The 23,189-nt window shown below is 44.8% G+C and overlaps 1 protein-coding gene across 1 annotated transcript in view; it reads right to left on the bottom strand.

The window, feature by feature from the left end:
* Positions 1 to 23,189, bottom strand: part of LOC126188830 (uncharacterized) — a 129,136-nt gene that overhangs the window by 101,482 nt on the left and 4,465 nt on the right. The window contains exon 3 of the mRNA XM_049930443.1: positions 14,961 to 15,242. Coding sequence (XP_049786400.1) covers positions 14,961 to 15,242 — 282 coding nt within the window. The remainder of the gene's footprint in view (positions 1 to 14,960; positions 15,243 to 23,189) is intronic.

The raw sequence follows: 23,189 nt of genomic DNA on the forward strand, positions 1-23,189 counted from the left end.
ATTGCAAGTAGCTTGATTTGTTTGTGTCACTGTAATTTGTAAGCCACAGTGTAATTTATTACAATTAATTAATTAATTGTTTTGCGGAAATAAACCTTGAATTATATGTCCCCTTTTCATTAACCGAATCCCATCCAAATCGTCCGCTAAAATATTATTTTTAGTTGCCAGAGCTGCCCTTTCAAATAGCCAGTCCCGATTGGTATAGTTGTGAACAATGTTTGGATAATGAGTTCGTTTTCAGCAGCGGCTATGTTCCAGAAACCACGTTTTATTGAGGCCGGTCGTTTGGTCAGTAGGATATGTGTTTTCGCCTGTTTGTAAAAGCTATTGAACAAAATTTTCTGAGCCGGCCAGAGTGGGCGAGCGGTTCTAGGCACTACAGTCCCATAGTACTCAGAGCCATTTGAACCATTTTTCAAAATGATCTGTTGTTTCGTCTTTCGGTAGCTCAACTCTCGTATTTTTTGTTAGTCGCAGTATTTGTATGTGTGGCCAGAGATGTGATTTTTAAAGTATGCATTGATCTCGTCTGCTGGTGGTGAGTAGTGGATAACTGGAAGTGTTTGTCGAAAATCTCCTGAGAGTATGAGTAGGGCTCCTCCCGTAACCTCAGAGCTTCCTCGCAAGTATTCCTTTGAGCGTGTCATTGTGCATTCGTTCCAGAAGCTAATTTTAGTTGGTTTAGAAGTTCAACCCATCCAGATGCGTTTGAGATTTTACAAACCGGGAATTTTTCTTCGGCTCTATATGCAACAGTATTTGTAGGGCGGAACGGGCAGTTCGCCTTCCTTACATACGTGTGGCTGCAGTGCCAGATGCCACCGGAGCAAGTGCGATGTGTTGTTTGACACGTATTTCTGCCAGCAATAGTTTTATTAGAAACATTTTCCCGGTGCCACATGGTGCGTCCAAGTAAATAATTCTGCCAGTGTCAAAAATGGTTCAAATGGCTCTGAGCACTATGGGACCTAACATCTGAGGTCATCAGTCCCCTAGACTTCGAACTAATTAAACTTAACTAACCTACGGACATCACACACATCCATGCCCAAGGCAGGATTCGAACCTGCGACCATAGCAGTAGCGCGGTTCATGGACTGAAGCGCCTAGGACCGCTCGGCCACACTGGCCGGCCCAGTGTTGTAGAATCGGCCCATGTAAATCACTGAGGAGTGATTTGTTGTGAGAAATGTATTGAAGTAGTTCACTGATGTAGATTTCTTTCCTACTTAATTTCCGAGTTCAGCATACTGACAGCATCTTTTCGTGGTGCTTGCAGCCCAAATTGTACTGGAGTCTGTTAAACATTTATCTTGCAGGTGAATGAATGTCTTGTAGGCGATGTCGTCGTTGAATTCGATGGTCAGTTCAGGATGAGTTTTGACGGATTTGCTACAGTATGTCATCACTCACACTCACTTTTAAGGAGTCCGACGACTGCTTTGGGTTCGGTGGGTTGCATGTTGCCGGCCGTGGTGGTCTAGCGGTTCTAGGCGCGCAGTCCGGAACCGCGCAACTGCTACGGTCGCAGGTTCGAATCCTGCCTCGGGCATGGATGTGTGTGGTGTCTTTAGGTTAGTTAGGTTTAAGTAGTTCTAAGTTCTAGGGGACTGATGTTAAGTCCCATAGTGCTCAGAGCCATTTGAACCATTTTGATTTGGTTGCATGTTGTTAGGATTGTGGCCAATACTCCGTCGTTTGTTCAGCTGAGGCAGTGAGTGAGGCTTCATGTAGTGTTAATTCCCAGTGGTTGTCGTATTCCAGGAGTTCTAAGCGTTGGTACGCTTCTCTGTATTTCTGTCATTGGTAGCCGCCAGCAGTGTTGAGTTCTGGAATTTTGTTGGTTCCCGTTCTTCATCTAGCAACATCAGGAGATAGAAACATTTGGCGTTGTTCGGATGTACGGTGTATACTCGGTCTAGTGCTTTAGTTTGCATTATTCCTGGATGGCCTTCTACTGGAATTCCTTCTTTTCGTCGTTAAAAGGTGTTTTTTCTTGTGTTCCACACATAGTAGGTAGGGATGGCCGACATATAGTAATGTTTTAGGGAATGGATACGTTTGGCAAAGCTGGTAAAAAGCTATTGATGTAGGATTCTGAGGTGGTTCGCTTGCAGTTTTTCTGGCGGTGTTTTTTGTGAAGTACTCACTCTGTCCAGTCTCCAAATGTACTACTAGATTTTGCACTGCTGGTTCGCATACGTGTATGTGAAAACCTAAAACCCGCCACGCTGCTTCGTTATTGTTGATGCATCTTCTCATTTGGTACAAGAGGATCTCGTCGTTTCTGTTTTGTTGTTGACTGTCTTTGGCTGTTTGAGGTACTGCCATGTCAGTGCCTTTGTTCACATACTTACAGACATATTTGATAAATTTCGCTGGATTGCAGTATTCTACTTTTGTTTGCCCTTGGAACATTTTGGATAGTTGTTTTGTACGGTACTACGCATAGATTATCTACACTCCTGGAAATGGAAAAAAGAACACATTGACACCGGTGTGTCAGACCCACCATACTTGCTCCGGACACTGCGAGAGGACTGTACAAGCAATGATCACACGCACGGCACAGCGGACACACCAGGAACCGCGGTGTTGGCCGTCGAATGGCGCTAGCTGCGCAGCATTTGTGCACCACCGCCGTCAGTGTCAGCCAGTTTGCCGTGGCATACGGAGCTCCATCGCAGTCTTTAACACTGGTAGCATGCCGCGACAGCGTGGACGTGAACCGTATGTGCAGTTGACGGACTTTGAGCGAGGGCGTATAGTGGGCATGCGGGAGGCCGGGTGGACGTACCGCCGAATTGCTCAACACGTGGGGCGTGAGGTCTCCACAGTACATCGATGTTGTCGCCAGTGGTCGGCGGAAGGTGCACGTGCCCGTCGACCTGGGACCGGTCCGCAGCGACGCACGAATGCACGCCAAGACCGTAGGATCCTACGCAGTGCCGTAGGGGACCGCACCGCCACTTCCCAGCAAATTAGGGACACTGTTGCTCCTGGGGTATCGGCGAGGACCATTCGCAACCGTCTCCACGAAGCTGGGCTACGGTCCCGCACACCGTTAGGCCGTCTTCCGCTCACGCCCCAACATCGTGCAGCCCGCCTCCAGTGGTGTCGCGACAGGCGTGAATGGAGGGACGAATGGAGACGTGTCGTCTTCAGCGATGAGAGTCGCTTCTGCCTTGGTGTCAATGATGGTCGTATGCGTGTTTGGCGCCGTGCAGGTGAGCGCCACAATCAGGACTGCATACGACCGAGGCACACAGGGCCAACTACCGGCATCATGGTGTGGGGAACGATCTCCTACACTGGCCGTACACCACTGGTGATCGTCGAGGGGACACTGAATAGTGCACGGTACATCCGAACCGTCATCGAACCCATCGTTCTACCATTCCTAGACCGGCAAGGGAACTTACTGTTCCAACAGGACAATGCACGTCCGCATGTATCCCGTGCCACCCAACGTGCTCTAGAAGGTGTAAGTCAACTACCTTGGCCAGCAAGATCTCCGGATCTGTCCCCCATTGAGCATGTTTGGGACTGGATGAAGCGTCGTCTCACGCGGTCTGCACGTCCAGCACGAACGCTGGTCCAACTGAGGCGCCAGGTGGAAATGGCATGGCAAGCCGTTCCACAGGACTACATCCAGCATCTCTACGATCGTCTCCATGGGAGAATAGCAGCCTGCATTGCTGCGAAAGGTGGATATACACTGTACTAGTGCCGACATTGTGCATGCTCTGTTGCCTGTGTCTATGTGCCTGTGGTTCTGTCAGTGTGATCATGTGATGTATCTGACCCCAGGAATGTGTCAATAAAGTTTCCCCTTCCTGGGACAATGAATTCACGGTGTTCTTATTTCAATTTCCAGGAGTGTATTTCCAGTTCGTCGCTGTCTCGTTTTCGTATCTTTGCTGTGAAGCCCTCGTTTTTGCGTGATCGTCTTTTATATTTGGGATAGCCATCAAATCCGGTTTGTGTGTCGTCCAAGTATGGTTTTGAGTATTTTTTTCTTTTTTTGTGTTCATTTTCCGCACAGTTCCGGATCTTCTTGTGAATTGGGAAATTCAGCATGGATGATTTTGTTGATATCCGTGGGACGAATTCTGTAGTGTAGCCTTGCGAGATAGTGTGAGTGAGGCAGTACTTGTTTTTGCCGTTCGATAGTGTACATCGAGGATGTGTTAGATGACGATCAGTTTGGCTTCAGAAAAGGTAAAGGCACGAGAGAGGCAATTCTGAAATTGGAAGCAAGACTAAAGAAAAATCAAGCACGTTCAGAAGATTTGTCGACCTGGAAAAAGCGTAAGACAAACTAAAATGGTACAATATGTTCGAAATTCTGAGAAAAATAGGAGTAAGCTATAGCGAGAAACGGGTAATATGCAATATGTACAAGAACGAAGAGGTACTAATAAGAGTGGACGACCAAGAACGAAGTGGTCGGATTAAAAAGCGTGTAAGACATGGATGTAGTCTTTCGCCCCTACTTTTCAATCTGTACATCGAAGAAGCAATGATGGAAATAAAAGAAAGGTTCAGGAGTGGAATTAAAATTCAAGGTGAAAGGATATCAATGATACGATTCGCTGATGACATTGCTATCCTGAGTGAAAGTGAAGAGGGGCCGGCCGGGGTGGTCGAGCGGTTCCAGGCACTTCAGTCTGGAACCGCGCGACGGCTACGGTCGCAGGTTCGAATCCTGCCTCGGGCATGGATGTGTGTGATGTCCTTAGGTTAGTTCGGTTTAAGTAGTTCTACGGGACTGATGACCTCAGATGTTGAGTCCCGTAGTGCTCAGAGCCATTTGAACCGTTTTTTTGAAAGTGAAGAAGAATTACATCATTAGCTGAAGGGAATGAACAGCTTTACGAGTGCAGAATATGGATTGAGATTAAATCGAAGAAAGACGAAAGTAGTGAGAAGTAGCAGAAATGAGAACAGTGAGAAACTTAACATCATGATCGCTGGTCACGAAGTAAATGAAATGAAGAAATTCTGCTACATAGGCAGCAAAATAGCCATTGACGAACGGAGGAGGAGGACATCAAAAGCAGATTTGCAGTGGCAAAAAGGCATTCCTGGTCAAGAGAAGTCTACTAGTATCAAACGTAGTCCATAATTTGAGGAAGAAATTTCTGAGAATGTACGTCTGGAGTACAGCATTGTTGATAGTGAAATATGAACTGTGGGAAAAGCGGAACAGAAGAGAATGTAAGTATTTGAGGCATGGTGCCACAGACGAATGTTGAACATTAGGTGGATTGATAAGGTAACGAATGAGGAGGTTCTGCGCAGAATATTCTTGTGGGAAACACCTATAAGGACAAAGGACATGATGATAGGACATCGGTTAAGACATGAAGGAATGACTTCCATGGTAGTAGAGGGAGCTGTAGAGGGCAAAAGCTCTGCATGCAGCAAGTAATTGAGGACGTAGGATGCAAGTGCTACTCTGAGATGAAGAGGTTGGTACAGGAGAGGAATTCGTGGCGGGCTGCATCAAACCAGTCAGAAGACTGGTGAACCAAAAAAAAAGTGTACATTCAGCGTCTAACAGTTTCAAAGATATGGTATTTATTAATGGTATTTTATAAATCTCCCTTGTTTTTGTCGGAAAACTCAGGCTATTCTACCGTGTCGATGCGTGGGGTCTTGTCCTGATCTCAGTTCATCTTTGGTTTCTGGCCACGACGAGCTGCATATGAATGTTATGAAGAAGTCACGTCGTCCATATATTCTTATGTAGGTCATGGCATCTTGAATGTGTTCGTGCACGTGTCACAAAATTCCTATGTATGATGACGGTAAGATTACCATTGTTCCAATGTCGCCAGTGCTTCCACCCATTTATGATTGCGTCACGAAGGTGGATGTGTTCTTCCATGCGTAGTTCCTTCTGATTCAGTCTTTTGTAAAGCATCAGTTTTTTTCATACGTATGGACCAGGAACTGTTGGAACACACGGCGAAAGTTGAGTCTGTGATTGTATGTTTCATTGTCTCTGATTATTAAGCGGTACGCTTAGAACTTCTTGGAAATGACTTTTTTGTTTGTTTCTACGCCTGTTTCAGGTTGAATTTGATGAATTCTTCTCGGGTTATCAGCCGAGTGGTGGTGTCGTCTTGTCTCATCGAAACGTTGTGACAAGACGACGCCAACCCCTCCGCGCAGAAATATTAATGGTTATTGGGGAAGAGGGAGGGCGGGGGGGGGGGCATCATATGAACGGTGTGTCTCTACAATGCGTTGTAAAATTACGTCACGGCTTATATTTTCATTGTTTACAGTTACGATTGCGACTTCGTGTATCTGAGGTGCGTTAAATCGTAGTTCGTCTTCTCCAGATGATCTCTTGTCTGCTCGGACTATAACTTTTTAATCATCAGAAATCATTCGGTCTAGTGCTGTTTTCAATATATCTTGGGCTATTTCTCTCTGAATCCACAGATATTTGTGCATCGTTGATCAATTTCTGTTTCTTCGTTTCCGATAAAATGTACTTGCGTAGTGGTAGCAATGATCCCATGATGTGATAGATTTGTCCTTAGATGAAAAAAAAAACCATATTCGATTTCATTTCTGTTGGTGTTAATCGGACGCCGAAATAACTCGTTTGTTTGCTTTTATATTTTGAATAGAATGTTTTGATTCTGGAGTTTCCCTGGTTATCTACTGTAAAAATTCCTGCGGAGGCGTTTCCAGTGGTGGTAATCGAATATTTCTATTCATGCAACATAATCCTGATGTTTCTGTATTGAATTTTTTCGCGTAACAAAGTTCGCAGATGTTATTCATTTTTCCGATTAAACGTGCTTATGTTTGTTACATTCTTGCGTAGTGTCATATTGTAAAGCTTCATTTGCTAGGTTGTACTGCTTACTTGTCCTCGTCCGCACTTCTCGTAGGGTGATATTTTCATGGATAGCTTGAGTTCAGAGTCTTTTATTATAAGACTGTGTTGCAATTTTTCGAGTTTGTCCAATACAATAAACGGAAGTGGGAGATATGATACTGCGTGAAGAGTTTGACAGACCTAAGCCGAAACAAGGCCTCGGGAGTAGACTACATTCCATAAGAAATACTGATAGCCTTGGGAGACAAAGCTCTACCATCTGGTGAGCAAGATCTATGAGACAAGCGAAATACCCTCGGGCTTAAGAAGATTATAATAATTCCAACCCCAAAGAAAGCAGGCGTTGACAGGTGTGAAAATTACCGAACTATCAGTTTAACAAATCACGGCTGCAAAATACACCAATTCTTTACAGACGTTTGAAGATTAGATGGGTAGATCACGTAACTAATGAGGAGGCACTGAACAGAATTGGGGAGAAGAGGAATTTGTGGGAAAACTTAATAGAAGAAGGGATTGGTTGGTAGGACATGTTCTGAGGCATCGAGGAGCCACCAGTTTAGTACTGGAACGAAGCGTGGGAGGTAAAAATCGTAGAGGGAAGCCAAGAGATGAGTACACTAAGCAGATTCAGGAGGATGTTGGTTGCAGTAGGTACTTGGAGATGAAGAAGCTTGCACAGGACAGAGTAGCATGGAGAGCTGTATCAAACCAGTCTCTGGACTGAAGACCACAACAACAACAACAACAACAATTAAATGACATTTCGCTATTTTTGAAACGGGAAACCTCTCGAATACTAGAGTTTTCCCCATAGCATCATCCTTGGACACCGTTCTTAATAAAATGGCTCAAATGGCTCTGAGCACTATGGGACTTAACTGCTGAGGTCATCAGTTCCCTAGAACTTAGAACTACGTAAACCTAACTAACCTGAGGACATCACACACATCTATGCCCGAGGCAGGATTCGAACCTGCGACCGTAGCGGTCGCGCGGTCCCAGAACGTAGAGCCTAGAACCGCTCGGCCACACCGGCCGGCCGTTCTTAACATCCGAAGAGTTTCAGTTCCCAATTTTTCCGAGAAAAATGCAGAATTTCACTGTCGCACGCTGCTCACAAAAGTCAGCCATTGGAAAAAGACAATATATCAAAACAGCTGACACTGTAAAGTCTGCCAAAACTCGTCCTGGCTTCCTCCAGCCACGGCACTCGGCTTACTGACTCTGGAATGTTCACTCTATACACTCCTAGCGGCAAAACGCGGTACTACAAAACCTAGGGGTTCTCTTGTACATCCCACATTGCTAATGGAAGAAACAACCCATGTCATTCGGTTACGAATACAATTTCTTAACAGCCGGTGAAATAGCCACAATCCATTCCACACAAAGTAGGGGTGAATTTTACACGCATAGTACCTCAATCTCTTTCTCGATCTTTCAACCACCGCTCAAGCACGGGCCGCACTAGAGGACGAATGTGCATCTCTTGATTTTCGATTTCAAAGCAGAACATGTCTATGGGTTGTAGGTTTCGCGTTATTTTAAATTAGGTCACATTGGGCTATGGGTGTAGTGCCATCACGAATGTTATATAAGCGATATAGGAATGATAAACCCTCTACATAAACCTATAAATGGTTTGTATCATACTGAATGGATGTTGCACTAAATGCACAAAATAGTGTCATCCAAGCTTGTGAGCACTGTGTCTGGAGCTCTGTAATTAGTCGCCATCTCCGCCATTGAGTAATATACCCTAGCGAGGTACTTTCTTGAGATGTGGATTGCTCTGTTGCCTGTCACAACCGTAGGTTCTATAAAGTTTAAGATTAATGTTACGCCTCAAATGCTTTCTTCAGCTGTCTTTCTTCTGATATCAGGGCTACATGACACATGCAGTTGATTCTTTTCGTCTTCAGCTTTTGTAGTATTGTTGGTTTTGCACATTTCCTCTTATTCCGCATATTGCATTCAGCTTTTCCTAAAAATCGGTCCCCATATCTTCCTCATCACTCTTCTTGCAAATATTAACAGTTTTGCATCACCCCAGTTCCCAGAACTCCTGAAGATTGATGTTGACTGTGGGTACCGTATCACAGACACAGTCTCTTTGACTGTTTACAGAGATGTCACTAAACCCGCCTAAAGATGTAAACAACCATGCACGAGCAGCGGCTATTCGACGGAGTGGGTCCGACAGTCGATGAGTTCCAGTCATTCCACCAGGAAGGAGGTACACATGTTGTCTGTATTTCAACCGTGCCTAGACGGTCAATATCGCGGTTCGATCGCATCCGCAATGTTATTTTGTGTCAGGAAGGACTCTCAACAAGGGAAGTGTCCAGGAATCTCTGAGTGAACCAAAGCGATGTTGTTCGTACATGGAGGAGATGCAGAGAGACAGGAACTGTCGATGACATGCCTCGCTCAGAGCGCCCAAGGGCTACTGCTGCAGTGGATGACCGCTACCTACATCTACATCTACATTTATACTCCGCAAGCCACCCAACGGTGTGTGGTGGAGGGCACTTTACGTGCCACTGTCATTACCCCCCTTTTCTGTTCCAGTCGCGTCTGGTTCGCGGGAAGAACGACTGTCTGAAAGCCTCCGTGCGCGCCCGAATCTCTCTAATTTTACATTCGTGATCTCCTCGGGAGGTATAAGTAGGGGAAAGCAATATATTCGATACCTCATCCAGAAACGCACCCTCTCGAAACCTGGCGAGCAAGCTACACCGCTATTCAGAGCGCCTCTCTTGCAGAGTCCGCCACTTGAGTTTGCTAAACATCTCCGTAACGCTATCACGGTTACCAAATAACCCTGTGACGAAACGCGCCGCTCTTCTTTGGATCTTCTCTACCTCCTCCGTCAACCCGATCTGGTACAGATCCCACACTGATGAGCAATACTCAAGTATAGGTCGAACGAGTGTTTTGTAAGCCACCTCCTTTGTTGATGGACTACATTTTCTAAGGACTCTCCCAATGAATCTCAACCTGGTACCCGCCTTACCAACAATTAATTTTATGTGATCATTCCACTTCAAATCACTCCGCACGCATACTCCCAGATTTTTTAGAAAAGTAACTGCTACCAGTGTTTGTTCCGCTATCATATAATCGTACAATAAAGGATCCTTCTTTCTATGTATTCGCAATACATTACATTTGTCTATGTTAACGGTCGGTTGCCACTCCCTGCACCAAGTGCCTATCCGCTGCAGAGCTTCCTGCATTTCGCTACAATTTTCTAATGCTGCAACTTCTCTGTATACTACAGCATCATCCGCGAAAAGACGCATGGAACTTCCGACACTATCTACTAGGTCATTTATATATATATATATATATATATATATATATATATATATATATATATATATATATATTGTGAAAAGCAATGGTCCCATAATACTCCCCTGTGACACGCCAGAGGTTACTTTAACGTCTGTAGACGTCTCTTTATTGAGAACAACAAGCTGTGTTCTGTCTTCAACCCAGACACACAGCTCGTCTGATATTCCGTAGGCTCTTACTTTGTTTATCAGGCGACAGTGCGGAACTGTATCGAACGCTTTCCGGAAGTCAAGGAAAATAGCATCTACCTGGGAGCCTGTAACGAATGCAGCAAGGTGGAGGCTCCCTCCAGTTTTGGGGTGGCGTTATGTGGGGCCGATGTACGCCACAGGTGGTCATGGCAGGCACCGTAACGGCTGTACGATACGTGAATGCCATCCTCCGACCGATAGTGCAACCGTATCGGCAGCATATAGGCAAGGCATTCGTCTTCATGGACGGCAATTCGCGCCTCCATTGTGAACATCTTGTGAATGACTTCCTTCAGGATAGCGATATCGCTCGACTTGAGTGGCCAACATGTTCTCCAGACATGAACCCTATCCGACATGCCTGGGATGGATTGAAAAGGGGCTGTTTATGGACGATATGACCCACCATCCACTCTGAGGGACCTACGCCGAATCGCCGTTGAGGAGTGGGACAATCTGGAGCAACAGTGCATTAATGAACTTGTGGATAATATGCCACGACGAATACAGGCCTCCATCAATGCAAGAGGACGTGTTATTGGGTATTAGAGGTACCGGTGTATACAGCAACCTGGACCGCCACCTCTGAAGGTCTCGCTGTATGGTGGTACAACACGCAATGTGTGGTTTTCATGAGCAGTAAAAAGGGCAGAAATGATGTTTATGTTGATCTCTGTTCAGGTTTTCTGTACAAGTTCTGGAGCTCTCGGAACCGAGGCGAAGCAAAACTTTTTTTGATGTGTGTAGTTATGATCCACGTTTTCGAACGATAAAAACTGAAAAAAACATACATGTCCCATTTAAAAGAAAGATAACTTAAGTGTTGAAAGTGGTGTTCGTGAACCTTTATGGAGTGTTTCCACCCACAGCGTGAGCCCCTGACATAGATGCATCCCTGGCCAGTTACAATTTTTTTCACACACAAAGGAGGTGGTGATGATAAATGGTACACTCTGGATGTTCATTACTGTCGCTGAGTACTAGAATGTTTGTTACACTTGCAAAGTAGCGAAGTACAGTCACATGTTACGGTGGATATCTCTCATTCGTCGCTTCGTTTGGCAGTGACTGTCTCTAACTTGTGGTCACGTTCTGGGGAGATACCAACTGCAGTAGCTGTAAGTGCAGTGTTCAAAATGACTCTGAGCACTATGGGACTAAACTTCTGAGGTGATCAGTCCCCTAGAACTTAGAACTACTTAAATCTAACTACCATAAGGACATCACATACATCCATGCCCGAGGCAAGATTCGAACCTGCGACTCTAGCGGTCGCGCGGTTGCAGACTGTAGCGCCGAGAACCGCTCGGCCATTCCGGCCGGCAACAGTGTACGACACTACATATTGTATTATCGGAAGAAGTGAATATGAGGAGGCCTGCACCGAAGTTAGTGTTACTACTACTTAATCAGGAGCAACTTCGTGTTGAAGCCTGCAGGGAACCTGAAGAAATGCTGAAGTACAGATTATCTTCCAAAGTTTTTCACTGTTGACGAAATTTAGGTTTACAGCTATGACCATGATACTAAGCACAGCAACAATCATCACAACTGAAAGCTCCTTCTTCAACTTGGCCAAAAAAGTTCTTAAGTGTGACATTTGGAGTTAATAACAAATAGAAGTATTTGGAGCGTCATCTGGACAAACAAAATTAAATTGCGTTAAATTACGTTAATTATTTGAATTATGTATAGTACAACAAATTTTAAATTATGAATTCTTATGTTCCTACCACACTTTAAATATTTGCAAAGGTGAAAAATATGAAACACAAATAAGCCTGGGGAGACATTTTCACCAGTCAAATAATTACAGATTTGTACGTCAAGCTATCCTGATGGGTTTATTGAACGTTAAGGTATCAGGTCTACCACAGGATCACGATACGTATATTCGGCAAAATTTTACCAGATTCTGTCCAATACGATCTCCACAGTAGGAAACCGAGTGTATGTGACTTTCTGTATCACTGTGGAACCTCGCATACTGTCGTGCTGTGTAAGATTAGTGTGTTGAACGCCACTGTCATACTCGCCTGGTCTGTCCAGATTAATCTGCAGTAGCAGAGCATTGCCTGAGCACAAGAAACCGCACGACGAATGGGAAGGCGAGTTTCGTCCTGGGACTGCCGGACAAAGGAGACTGCACACACTCGCCCTAAAGAGGGACTCGAACTTTAGACTATGTACAATCTGAATCTCTATGCTTGCTTAATTGATGAAAGGAGAAAATACAAAAATGCAGCAACTGAAGCAGGCAAAAAGGAATACAAACGTCTCAAACATGAGATCGACAGTAAGTGCAAAATGGCTAAGCAGGGATGGCTAGAGGACAAATGTAAGGATGTAGAGGCTTATCTCTTGAGGGGTAAGATAGATACTGCCTACAGGAAAATTAAAGAGACCTTTGTAGAAAAGAGAACCACTTGCATGAATATCAAGAGCTGTGATGGAAACCCAGTTCTAAGCAAAGAACGGAAAGCAGAAAGGTGGAAGGAGTATATAGAGGGTCTATACAGGGGCGATGTACTTGAGGACAATATTATGGAAATGGTAGAGGAGGTAGGTGAAGATGAAATGGGAGATATGACACTGCATGAAGAATTTGAGAGAGTACTGAAAGGCCTAAGTCGAAAGAAGGCCCCAGGAGTAGAAAACATTCCATTAGAACTACTGACAGCCTTGGGAGAGCCAGTACTGACAAAACTCTACCATCTGGTGAGCAAGATGTATGAGACAGGCGAAATTCCCTCAGACTTCAAGAAGAATATAATAATTCCAATCCCAAGAAAGCAGGTGTTGACAGATAACAGTTTAATAAGTCACAGCTGCAAAATACTAACGCGAATTATTTACAGACGAATGGAAAAACTGGTAGGAGCCGACCTCGGGGAAGATCAGTTTGGATTTCGTAGAAATGTTGGAACACGTGAAAAAATAGTGACCTTACGACTTATCTTAGAAGAGAGATTAAGGAAAGGCAAACCTACGTTTCTAGCATTTGTAGACTTAGAGAAAGCTTTTGACAATGTTAACTGGGATACTCTCTTTCAAATTCTGAAGGTGGTAGGGGTAAAACACAGGGAACGAAAGGCTATTAACAATTTGTACAGAAAGCAGATGGCAGTTATAAGAGTCGAGGGACATGAAAGGGAAGCAGTGGTTGGGAAGGGAGTGAGACAGGGTTGTAGCCTCCCCCCCAATGCATTTCAATCTGTATATTGAGCAAGCAGTAAAGGAAACGAAAGAAAAGTTCGGAGTAGGTATTAAAATCCATGGAGAAGAAATGAAAACCTTGAGGTTCGCCGATGACACTGTAATTCTGTCAGAGACAGCAAAGGACCTGGAAGAGCAGCTGAGCGGAATGCACAGTGTCTTGAAAGGAAGATATAAGTTGGACATCAACAAAAGCAAAACGAAGATAATGGAATGTAGTCGAATTAAGTCGGGTGATGCTGCGGGAATTAGATTAGGAAATGAGACACTTAAAGCAGTAAAGGAGTTTTGCTATTTGGGGAGCAAAATAACTGATGATGGTCGAAGTAGAGAGGATATAAAATTTAGACTGTCAATGGCAAGGAAAGCGTTTCTGAAGAAGAGAAATTTGTTAACATCGAGTATTGATTTAAGTGTCAGGAAGTCGTTTCTAAAAGTATTTGTATGGAGTGTAGCCATGTATGGAAGTGAAACGTGGACGATAAATAGTTTAGACAAGAAGAGAATATCAGCTTTCGAAATGTGGTGCTACAGAAGAATGCTGAAGATCAGATGGGTAGATCACATAACTAATGAGGAGGTATTGAACAGAATTGGGGAGAAGTGGAGTTTGTGGCGCAACTTGACTAGAAGAAGGGATCGGTTGGTAGGACATGTTCTGAGGCATCAAGGGATCAGCAATTTAGTACTGGAGGGTAGCGTGGAGGGTGAAAGTCGTAGAGGGAGACCAAGAGATGAATACACTAAGCAGATTCAGAAGGATGCAGCCTTGCAGTAGGTACTGGGAGATGAAGAAGCTTGCATAGGATAGAGTAGCATGGAGAGCTGACCAAACCAGTCTCTGGACTGAAGACCACAACAACAACAACAACAACAACAACAACGACAACATGCTTGCCCCCATCTGATGCAGAGGAGAACGAGTACGCATACCACAGCTGCGTCGCAGTATGCTACGGGATACACCTGCTACCAGCCTTGGTTACGGTGACCCTCAGCAGATGCCTTGCCGACCCAGTACACACACAGGAGGCCACAGCTCGATTCCAAAAAGCCGGTTTCGGACGTACAACCGTTATCCATCTGGCAGCAGCGGTCGCGAATCTGCAACTTCTGGTCGTGCACCTTTCGAGCACAGTGTTACACTCTAAGCTGCTGTTTGCGGCAGTAACCGGACACCCTACGCGACGATGTCGAGTAGCTGCCTCGAAAAAGTATATTACCGGAATTTACAGGAGGCGCTGAGGTGACAGACCGGACGGCCGCACAGTGGCCAGACTCTCGCTTTGGGGATGCCCCCGCCTAGAGCAGCGCTTGCTACTGACCGCCTTGGGCAGCAGCTCCCTGGTGAGGAAGTGGGCCAGCGAGCAGCCGGGGCCGGCGCCGGCGGGCCCCGCCGCCCCCGCGGCGGCGGCGCCGCCCAGCGCGCGCAGCGGCACCAGCAGCGCGAGGCGCACGCCCGCCGCCCACGGCCACGCCTCGCCGCCCACGGCGCCGCCCGCCGCCCAGCCGTGCAGCAGCCGCAGCGCCAGCGCCGTCTTGCCCGAGCCCGGCGCGCCCTCCACCAGCACGCGCCGCGGCGCCTCCAGCAGCGAGCCGTCGCTCGTCTGCCCGACAAGTTACGCGTCAGCGCTGCTGCTGTGGACTTTGCAGGCGGTGCGTGCACACACAATACTCACCTCGCGGTATCACATCACTGTCGCACAGCGACATGTGGAGTTGGCACATCTGCGTGTAAAAATAGACTTAAGTAAAAGTCCTGACCTTGGAAAGCATCTGTAAGTTAAATGTTACTTACTTTCATATCTGGATGTAGCTACACTTCTTAAAATGCCCATTTATTGCCACATTGTATAACTGCACTGACGAAAAAAAAAATCTCAGCACCATGAGTTAATTGTGCGACATAAATTAAAGTTGGTAGGCGTCTTTCTACATCTAGAAGATGAAATTTCGTACCAGTCGTATAAGAGTGGCGATAGTAGCGGCACTATGAGGATGCAAATCAGGATCACTTCAAATTCACGCTCCAACAGTCAGTCGTGACACGAACTACCTTCGAGATTGGACGTGGTGAATTGATGTCAGTCAAGAACACCTTTAAGGAGCCCAAGACGCCATTATTACCACCTTACTTACACTGAAGCGCCAAAGAAACTGGTATAGGCATGCGGATTCAAATGCAGAGATATGTAAACAGGCAGGATACAGCGCTGCGATCGGCAACATCTACATAGTACAACAAGTGTCTGGCGCAGTTGTTAGATCGGTTGCTGCTGCTACAGTCGCAGGTTATCAAGATTTAAGTGAGTTTCAACGTAGTGTTATAGTCGGTCCACGAGCGACAGGACACAGCAATTCCGAGTCAGCGATGAAGTCGGGATTTTCCCGTACGACCATTTTACGACTGCACCCTGAGTATCAGGAATCCGGTAAAACGTCAAATCTCCGACATCGCTGAATCCGGAAAAAGATTCTGCAGCAACGTGACCGACGACGACTGAAGGGAATCGTTCAACGTCACAGAAGTGCAACGCTTTCGCAAACTGCTGCAGATTTCAATGCTGCGCCGTCCACTAGTGCCAGCGTGCAAGCCAACAGCCGAAGGCCCACTCGTGTACCCTTGATGACTGCATGACACAAAGCTATACGCCTCCCCTGGGCCCGTCAGCGCAGATATTGGACTGTTGATGACTGGAAAGATGTTGCCTGGTCGGACAAGCCACGTTTCAAATTCTATCGAGCTGATGAACGTGTATGTGTATGGAGACAACCTCACGAATCCGTGGATAATGCATGTCGACAGGGGACTGTTAAAGCTGGTGGAGGCTCTGTAATGGTGTGGAGCGTCTACAGTTGGAATGATATTGGACACCTGATACTTGTGCTTACAACTCTGACAGGTGACAGGTACGTAAGCATTCTGTCTGATCACCTGCATCCATTCATATCCATTGTGCATTCCGACGGACTTGGGCTATGCCAGCAGAACAAGGCGACACCCCACGCGTCCAGAATTGCTATAGAGTAGCTCCAGGAACGCTCTTCTGAGTGTAAACACTTCCGCTGCCCACCAGACTCCCCAGACATGAACATTATCCAGCATATCTTGGATGCCTTGCAACCTGCTGTCCAGAAGAGATCTCCACCCCTTCATACTCTTACCGATTTACGGACAGCCCTGCAGGATTCATTGTGTCAGATTCCCGCAGCACTGCTTCAGACATGAGTCGATTCCACGCCATGTCGTGCTGCGGCACTTCTGCGTTGTCGCGGGGGCCCTACACGATATGAGGCATGAGTACCAGTTTCTGTGGCTCTTCAGTGAAGTTTGGATGGGATAGTGTAATAGGGTTATGAAAAGCTGGATGCTCCTCCTGCGATATTGCAGAAAGGCTTCACGTGAATGTATCCACTATACACGATTGTTGACGGCGGTGGTCACGGGAATGTACGATTGCAAGGAGACGGCTCTGGACAGGCACTGAGAGGGAATACTGGCTCTGGTGCACCGTCCTGCATCTGCAGCACCAATTTGACACCAGTTGGCACCACAGTGACTCAAACGAACTGTTACAAATCGGCTACTTCAAGGAAAGCTCCCAGCCAGAAGCGCTGTGGCATGCACTCCACTGACCCCAATCACTGCTACTCGCGACTTCAGTGGTGTCAAGTCCTAGCTCATTGGACGGCAGGATTGACATCTGTCTGTTTGCCAATGAAAGCTGGTTCCACCTCGGTGTCGGTCATAGCTGTGTGTTGGTTAGAAGGGGTCGGTTGGGGGTCTGCAACCAACCTGTCTCTGTGCTAGGCATACCGGACTGACACCTGGAGTTATCAATAGCCATAATTTGCTTACGAATCCCTTTTATTATTTCACATGAAAATCTGGTGCTTCCCTACTGCGTGGTAGTCATAAATACACAACTCATAAATACAAATACAAAGGGATCAACGTTCCTCTCTTAATACCAGCCCAAATTGGTGGCTCTTATATGGCACATTTAAAAAAATCATAATTTTTCTTGCACAGCCTCTCAACATGGTTCTACTCCAATCAGTAACGAACTGCTTAAAATTTGAGCTCAATAAAATACTCTTCAAAAATGTGAAATATAGAAAAAAAAACATCAGTTTTACCAAGTATTACTTTTGCAGGGTAAATTCAGTCGTTGCCTAACGTAAACAAGTTACTTACTTCAATTTTTTAACCGAATAGGTTATCATTTCACACGTAGCATTCGTTAGTTGGTGTAATGAAGATATGAGCCCAATACAGAGCTAAGACGCCATTCTTTTAGACCGACAACACTGATCACCACTGTGCTCTTTTCGAGGGAAAGCAGCAGTAGTATTATGAGCAATGTCTTCAGTTTACATGTGAAATATGATGTATTTTCTCAGGCGCTACCCGCGTGAAGAAACCGAAAGTAATTTACTAATTTACTATAGGCCATAAAACTTTAATGGTTTTCAAACACAATTTTCAGGTGTGTCGAAGTGCCACACTAACTGTGGGAAAAATAATGATTTTTTGAAGAAACGCACGAATTCCTGTACAGGAACTGAGAAACTCCTTCAAAACCTTTGAGGCAACTGTATTAATATGCTACAAGATAGTCGGAAGTTCAAAAGCGAAATGAAACGTGTCTTTTCCCAAAATCTTCAGGCTGTGGCACATGCTAATGCTTTGAAAATTACTACTACTGAAAAAGAAAGCCAGGTCTTGTTCAGTCATCGGTTAAAAGAAACGAAGGCCAAATTTCAATCGGTAATTATCTGAGAAACGGAGCTTATAAGCGAACAGGGGCTGATGACCTCGACGTTGAGCGCCCCAAAACCTCCCATCCCCCCCTCTCCCCCCCCCCCCCCTACCCCCTGAAAAAGACACGAGTGCCGTTAGAGACCAAGAATGAAATTTAGCAAATCAGTAAGCTACATATTTATGGGAATATAACATATATATCTTACACAAAAATGTATTTGAAAAGAAAAGAAATATCCAGTAAGACCTGGAAAAACATGTTTCTGAAACTCTCTTTAAAGGGGGCTTCACAGTGCTATCTGGAAGCGCTAGCTTTTCACTCAACAGCATCAAATAGGTGCTCTTTTAGAGGTATTTTAGTTTTTGTTAAGTAACTCTTCTGGAAAAGATTACCTCTTATGGGCATACGTGAAACCGTTGTTAGAAGCATAGGGACCATAAAATCTTGAAAAATTTCATACTACTTGCTCTAGTATCGATGTTAGTAAATTCGAGACGGAAAAACTTGGATCAAAACAACATCTCGAATCCTCGATTGTGTGTTTTAAAGAACAGCAGCCTAGAGACGATTATTTTGAAGGTTTCGAATTAACTGCGATCTCTCTTATAGAAACAGAATGTCATTTTTCCTTATTCCAGGGTCTGCGCAATGTGCAACGTGAACGGTGGAAACTATTTATTACTTGTAAATGTTTTACGTTCGTGATGAATTTTAATTGTGAGCATGCGAAGAGAAACCATTTCTGGAGTGTCCGTGACACTTGAGAAGCGAAAGCACATCATTTGGATTTCAGAGTTATTTCAAAACATTATAGAAATCAAGTTATTGAGCTTAATATCTCTCATATGTGGCTACAAAACTCAAAAATCGGTTATCGTTCCTTTCTTCTAACCCTGACGATTCTGATTCTAATTAGTCTCCTGAATGGAAAATAAAATTCGCACCGAATCGTGATGCAGAACCACCAACGTAAATATTAAAAGGACTCAAGCAAGAAGCGATCAAGTGTCGGGAATCATCAATAACTGAACCGTTTGTTTCTAGTAAAATAACAGCAATTTCTGCCATGTATGATTTCGGTGCACATTCCTTACGACAGATCGTTATTGTGGCAAGAAATTGAATGTTCCTTCAATGCTCTACACCAGTTTATCAAAATGAAATTTGTAACGATCTAGTTGAGACGACGTAAGACTAAAGGAAGACTATCATAAATAATTTACAAAAAATTAAAATAAAATAAATTAAGGAATAAAATAATAAATCTAGAGATAGAGAATCAATGTGTACCTCAGATTGCATCTTAGTATCGCCATAAGTTTCCAACTCATAAAATTAGACTTTACACTGATTAACAGGTTTTAAAAAAAATGTAACTTACACAACGTAACTGCAAAACATACTTTTTACATAATAGTTTATAAATTTTCATTGTTAACCTTAATACAAAAGTATTTGTAACTAAGTGTAAAGTAATAAAGTTATTACTTAACCAGTCATTCATAAACAATATTTTTTTAGATACAATAAATTTTATGTGATTTTCGTTCTGTTTTTCACATGTGGGTTCACCAAATTACATACAGCTCTTTTTTTGTGGAATAGAACTGGGAGATAGCACAAAGAAGAAAGAAAAACAAACTTGAGAAGTAACTGTCACCCTCCAGTGGAGTCTCTAGCCTTTGTGGCACCAAGATTGTGCGCTATGACAACAGCATTACTCGAACACAGCAACCGCTCTTACCACGAGTTCGTAAGAGGACACAGGATGCTGTGCGATGCAAGGAATAACCTGACGAAAACTTAAATCTCATCTTTCTATTTTGTCAGTTATATACTCTTTGATAAGTTTTGTCTTCTGAGACAAAAATAGATGCAGTCGATGTTTCCGCACTGATCAGCCAAAACGTTATGACCATCTACCTAACAGCCGGTATGTCCATCTTCGGCACGGATAACAGCGGCGACGCGCCATGGCATGGAAGTAATGGGGTCTTGGTAGGTCGCTGGAGGGCGTTGGCACCACATCTACATCTACATCTACATCCATACTCCGCAAGCCACCTGACATTGTGTGGCGGAGGGTACCTTGAATACCTCTATCGGTTCTCCCTTCTATTCCAGTCTCGTATTGTTCGTGGAAAGAAGGATTGTCGGTATGCCTCTGTGTGGGCTCTAATCTCTCTGATTTTATCCTCATGGTCTCTTCGCGAGATATACGTAGGAGGGAGCAATATACTGCTTGACTCTTCGGTGAAGGTATGTTCTCGAAACTTTGACAAAAGCCCGTACCGAGCTACTGAGCGTCTCTCCTGCAGAGTCTTCCACTGGAGTTTTTCTATCATCTCCGTAACGCTTTCGCGATTACTAAATGATCCGGTAACGAAGCGCGCTGCTCTCCGTTGGATCTTCTCTATATCTTCTATCAACCCTACCCACACTGCTGAGCAGTATTCAAGCAGTGGGCGAACAAGCGTACTGTAACCTACTTCCTTTGTTTTCGGATTGCATTTCCTTAGGATTCTTCCAATGAATCTCAGTCTGGCATCTGCTTTACCGACAATCAACATTATACGATCATTCCATTTTAAATCACTCCTAATGCGTACTCCCAGATAATTTATGGTATTAACTGCTTCCAGTTGCTGACCTGCTATTTTGTAGCTAAATGATAAAGGATCTATCTTTCTGTGTATTCTCAGCACATTACACTTGTCTACATTGAGATTCAATTGCCATTCCCTGCACCATGCGTCAATTCGCTGCAGATCCTCCTGCATTTCAGTACAATTTTCCATTGTTACAACCTCTCGATACACCACAGCATCATCTGCAAAAAGCCTCAGTGAACTTCCGATGTCATCCACCAGGTCATTTATGTATATTGTGAATAGCAACGGTCCTATCACACTCCCCTGCGGCACACCTGCAATCACTCTTACTTCGGAAGACATCTCTCCATTGAGAATGACATGCTGCGTCCTGTTATCTAGGAACTCCTCAATCCAATCACACAATTGGTCTGATAGTCCATATGCTCTTACTTTGTTCATTAAACGACTGTGGGGAACTGTATCGAACGCCTTGCGGAAGTCAAGAAACACGGCATCTACCTGTGAACCCGTGTCTATGGCCCTCTGAGTCTCGTGGACGAATAGCGCGAGCTGGGTTTCACATGACCGTCTTTTTCGAAACCCATGCTGATTTCTACAGAGTAGATTTCTAGTCTCCAGAAAAGTCATTATACTCGAACACAATACGTGTTCCAAAATTCTACAACTGATCGACGTTAGAGATATAGGTCTATAGTTCTGCACATCTGTTCGACGTCTCTTCTTGAAAACGGGGATGACCTGTGCCCTTTTCCAATCCTTTGGACGCTACGCTCTTCTAGAGACCTACGGTACATCGCTGCAAGAAGGGGGGCAAGTTCCTTCGCGTACTCTGTGTAAAATCGAACTGGTATCCCGTCAGGTCCAGCGGCCTTTCCTCTTTTGAGCGATTTTAATTGTTTCTCTATCCCTCTGTCGTCTATTTCGATATCTACCATTTTGTCATCTGTGCGACAATCTAGAGAAGGAACTACAGTGCAATCTTCCTCTGTGAAACAACTTTGGAAAAAGACATGTAGTATTTCGGCCTTTAGTCTGTCATCCTCTGTTTCAGTACCATTTTGGTCACAGAGTGTCTGGACATTTTGTTTTGATCCACCTACCGCTTTGACATAAGACCAAAATTTCTTAGGATTTTCTGCCAAGTCAGTACATAGAACTTTACTTTCGAATTCACTGAACGCCTCTCGCATAGCCCTCCTCGCACTACATTTCGCTTCGCGTAATTTTTGTTTGTCTGCAAGGCTTTGGCTATGTTTATGTTTGCTGTGAAGTTCCCTTTGCTTCCGCAGCAGTTTTCTAACTCGGTTGTTGTACCACGGTGGCTCTTTTCCATCTCTTACGATCTTGCTTGGCACATACTCATCTAACGCATAATGTACGACGGTTTTGAACTTTGTCCACTGATCCTCAACACTATCTGTACTTGAGACAAAACTTTTGTGTTGAGCCGACAGGTACTCTGAAATCTGCTTTTTGTCACACACACAGTTCACCTAATATCCGTAAATTTCAGGGAGTGCGGCAATGAGCTCTGATGCCACGTTCAGTCACATTCCAGATGTATTCGATATATAAAACTTCAACTGGAATACGCCACTATGTTCCTCGAACCACTCCGTCACACTCCTAGCCTTGTGACATGGCGCATTATCTCGTTGAAAAATGCCACTGCCGTTGGGGAAGATGGTCTTGATGAAGGGGTGTAAGTGGTCTGCAACCAGTGTACAATACCCCTTGGTTGTCATGGTGCCTTGCACAAGCTCCACTGGACCCATGGATACGCACACGAATGTTTCCCTGAGCATAATGGAGCTGCCGCCAGCTTGTCTGCGTTCTGCAGTACAGGTTTCACGCAGTACAGGTGTGAAGAAGCTGTTCCCCTGGCAGAAGACAGATTGACGTCCACCCATTGGCATGATGAAGAAGGTATCGAGTTTCATCTTACAGTGCAACGCTTTTCCACTCCGACAACGTAAAGTGCCGACGGCCACATGCCCATTTCAGTCGTACTTGCTGATCTCATGGTGTTAACACTGGAACATAAATGGATTATCAGCTGCGGAGGCCCATCATCAGGAGTGTTCGGTTTACACTTGTACCCTACCACAGTTCACCGCCTGTCTGCTCAGTCTACAACGTCCGACATCTGTAATATGTATCTCGATGTCTGGAA

The sequence above is a fragment of the Schistocerca cancellata genome, chromosome 5 (assembly GCF_023864275.1).
Source record: "Schistocerca cancellata isolate TAMUIC-IGC-003103 chromosome 5, iqSchCanc2.1, whole genome shotgun sequence".
In the NCBI taxonomy this organism is placed as follows: domain Eukaryota; kingdom Metazoa; phylum Arthropoda; class Insecta; order Orthoptera; family Acrididae; genus Schistocerca; species Schistocerca cancellata.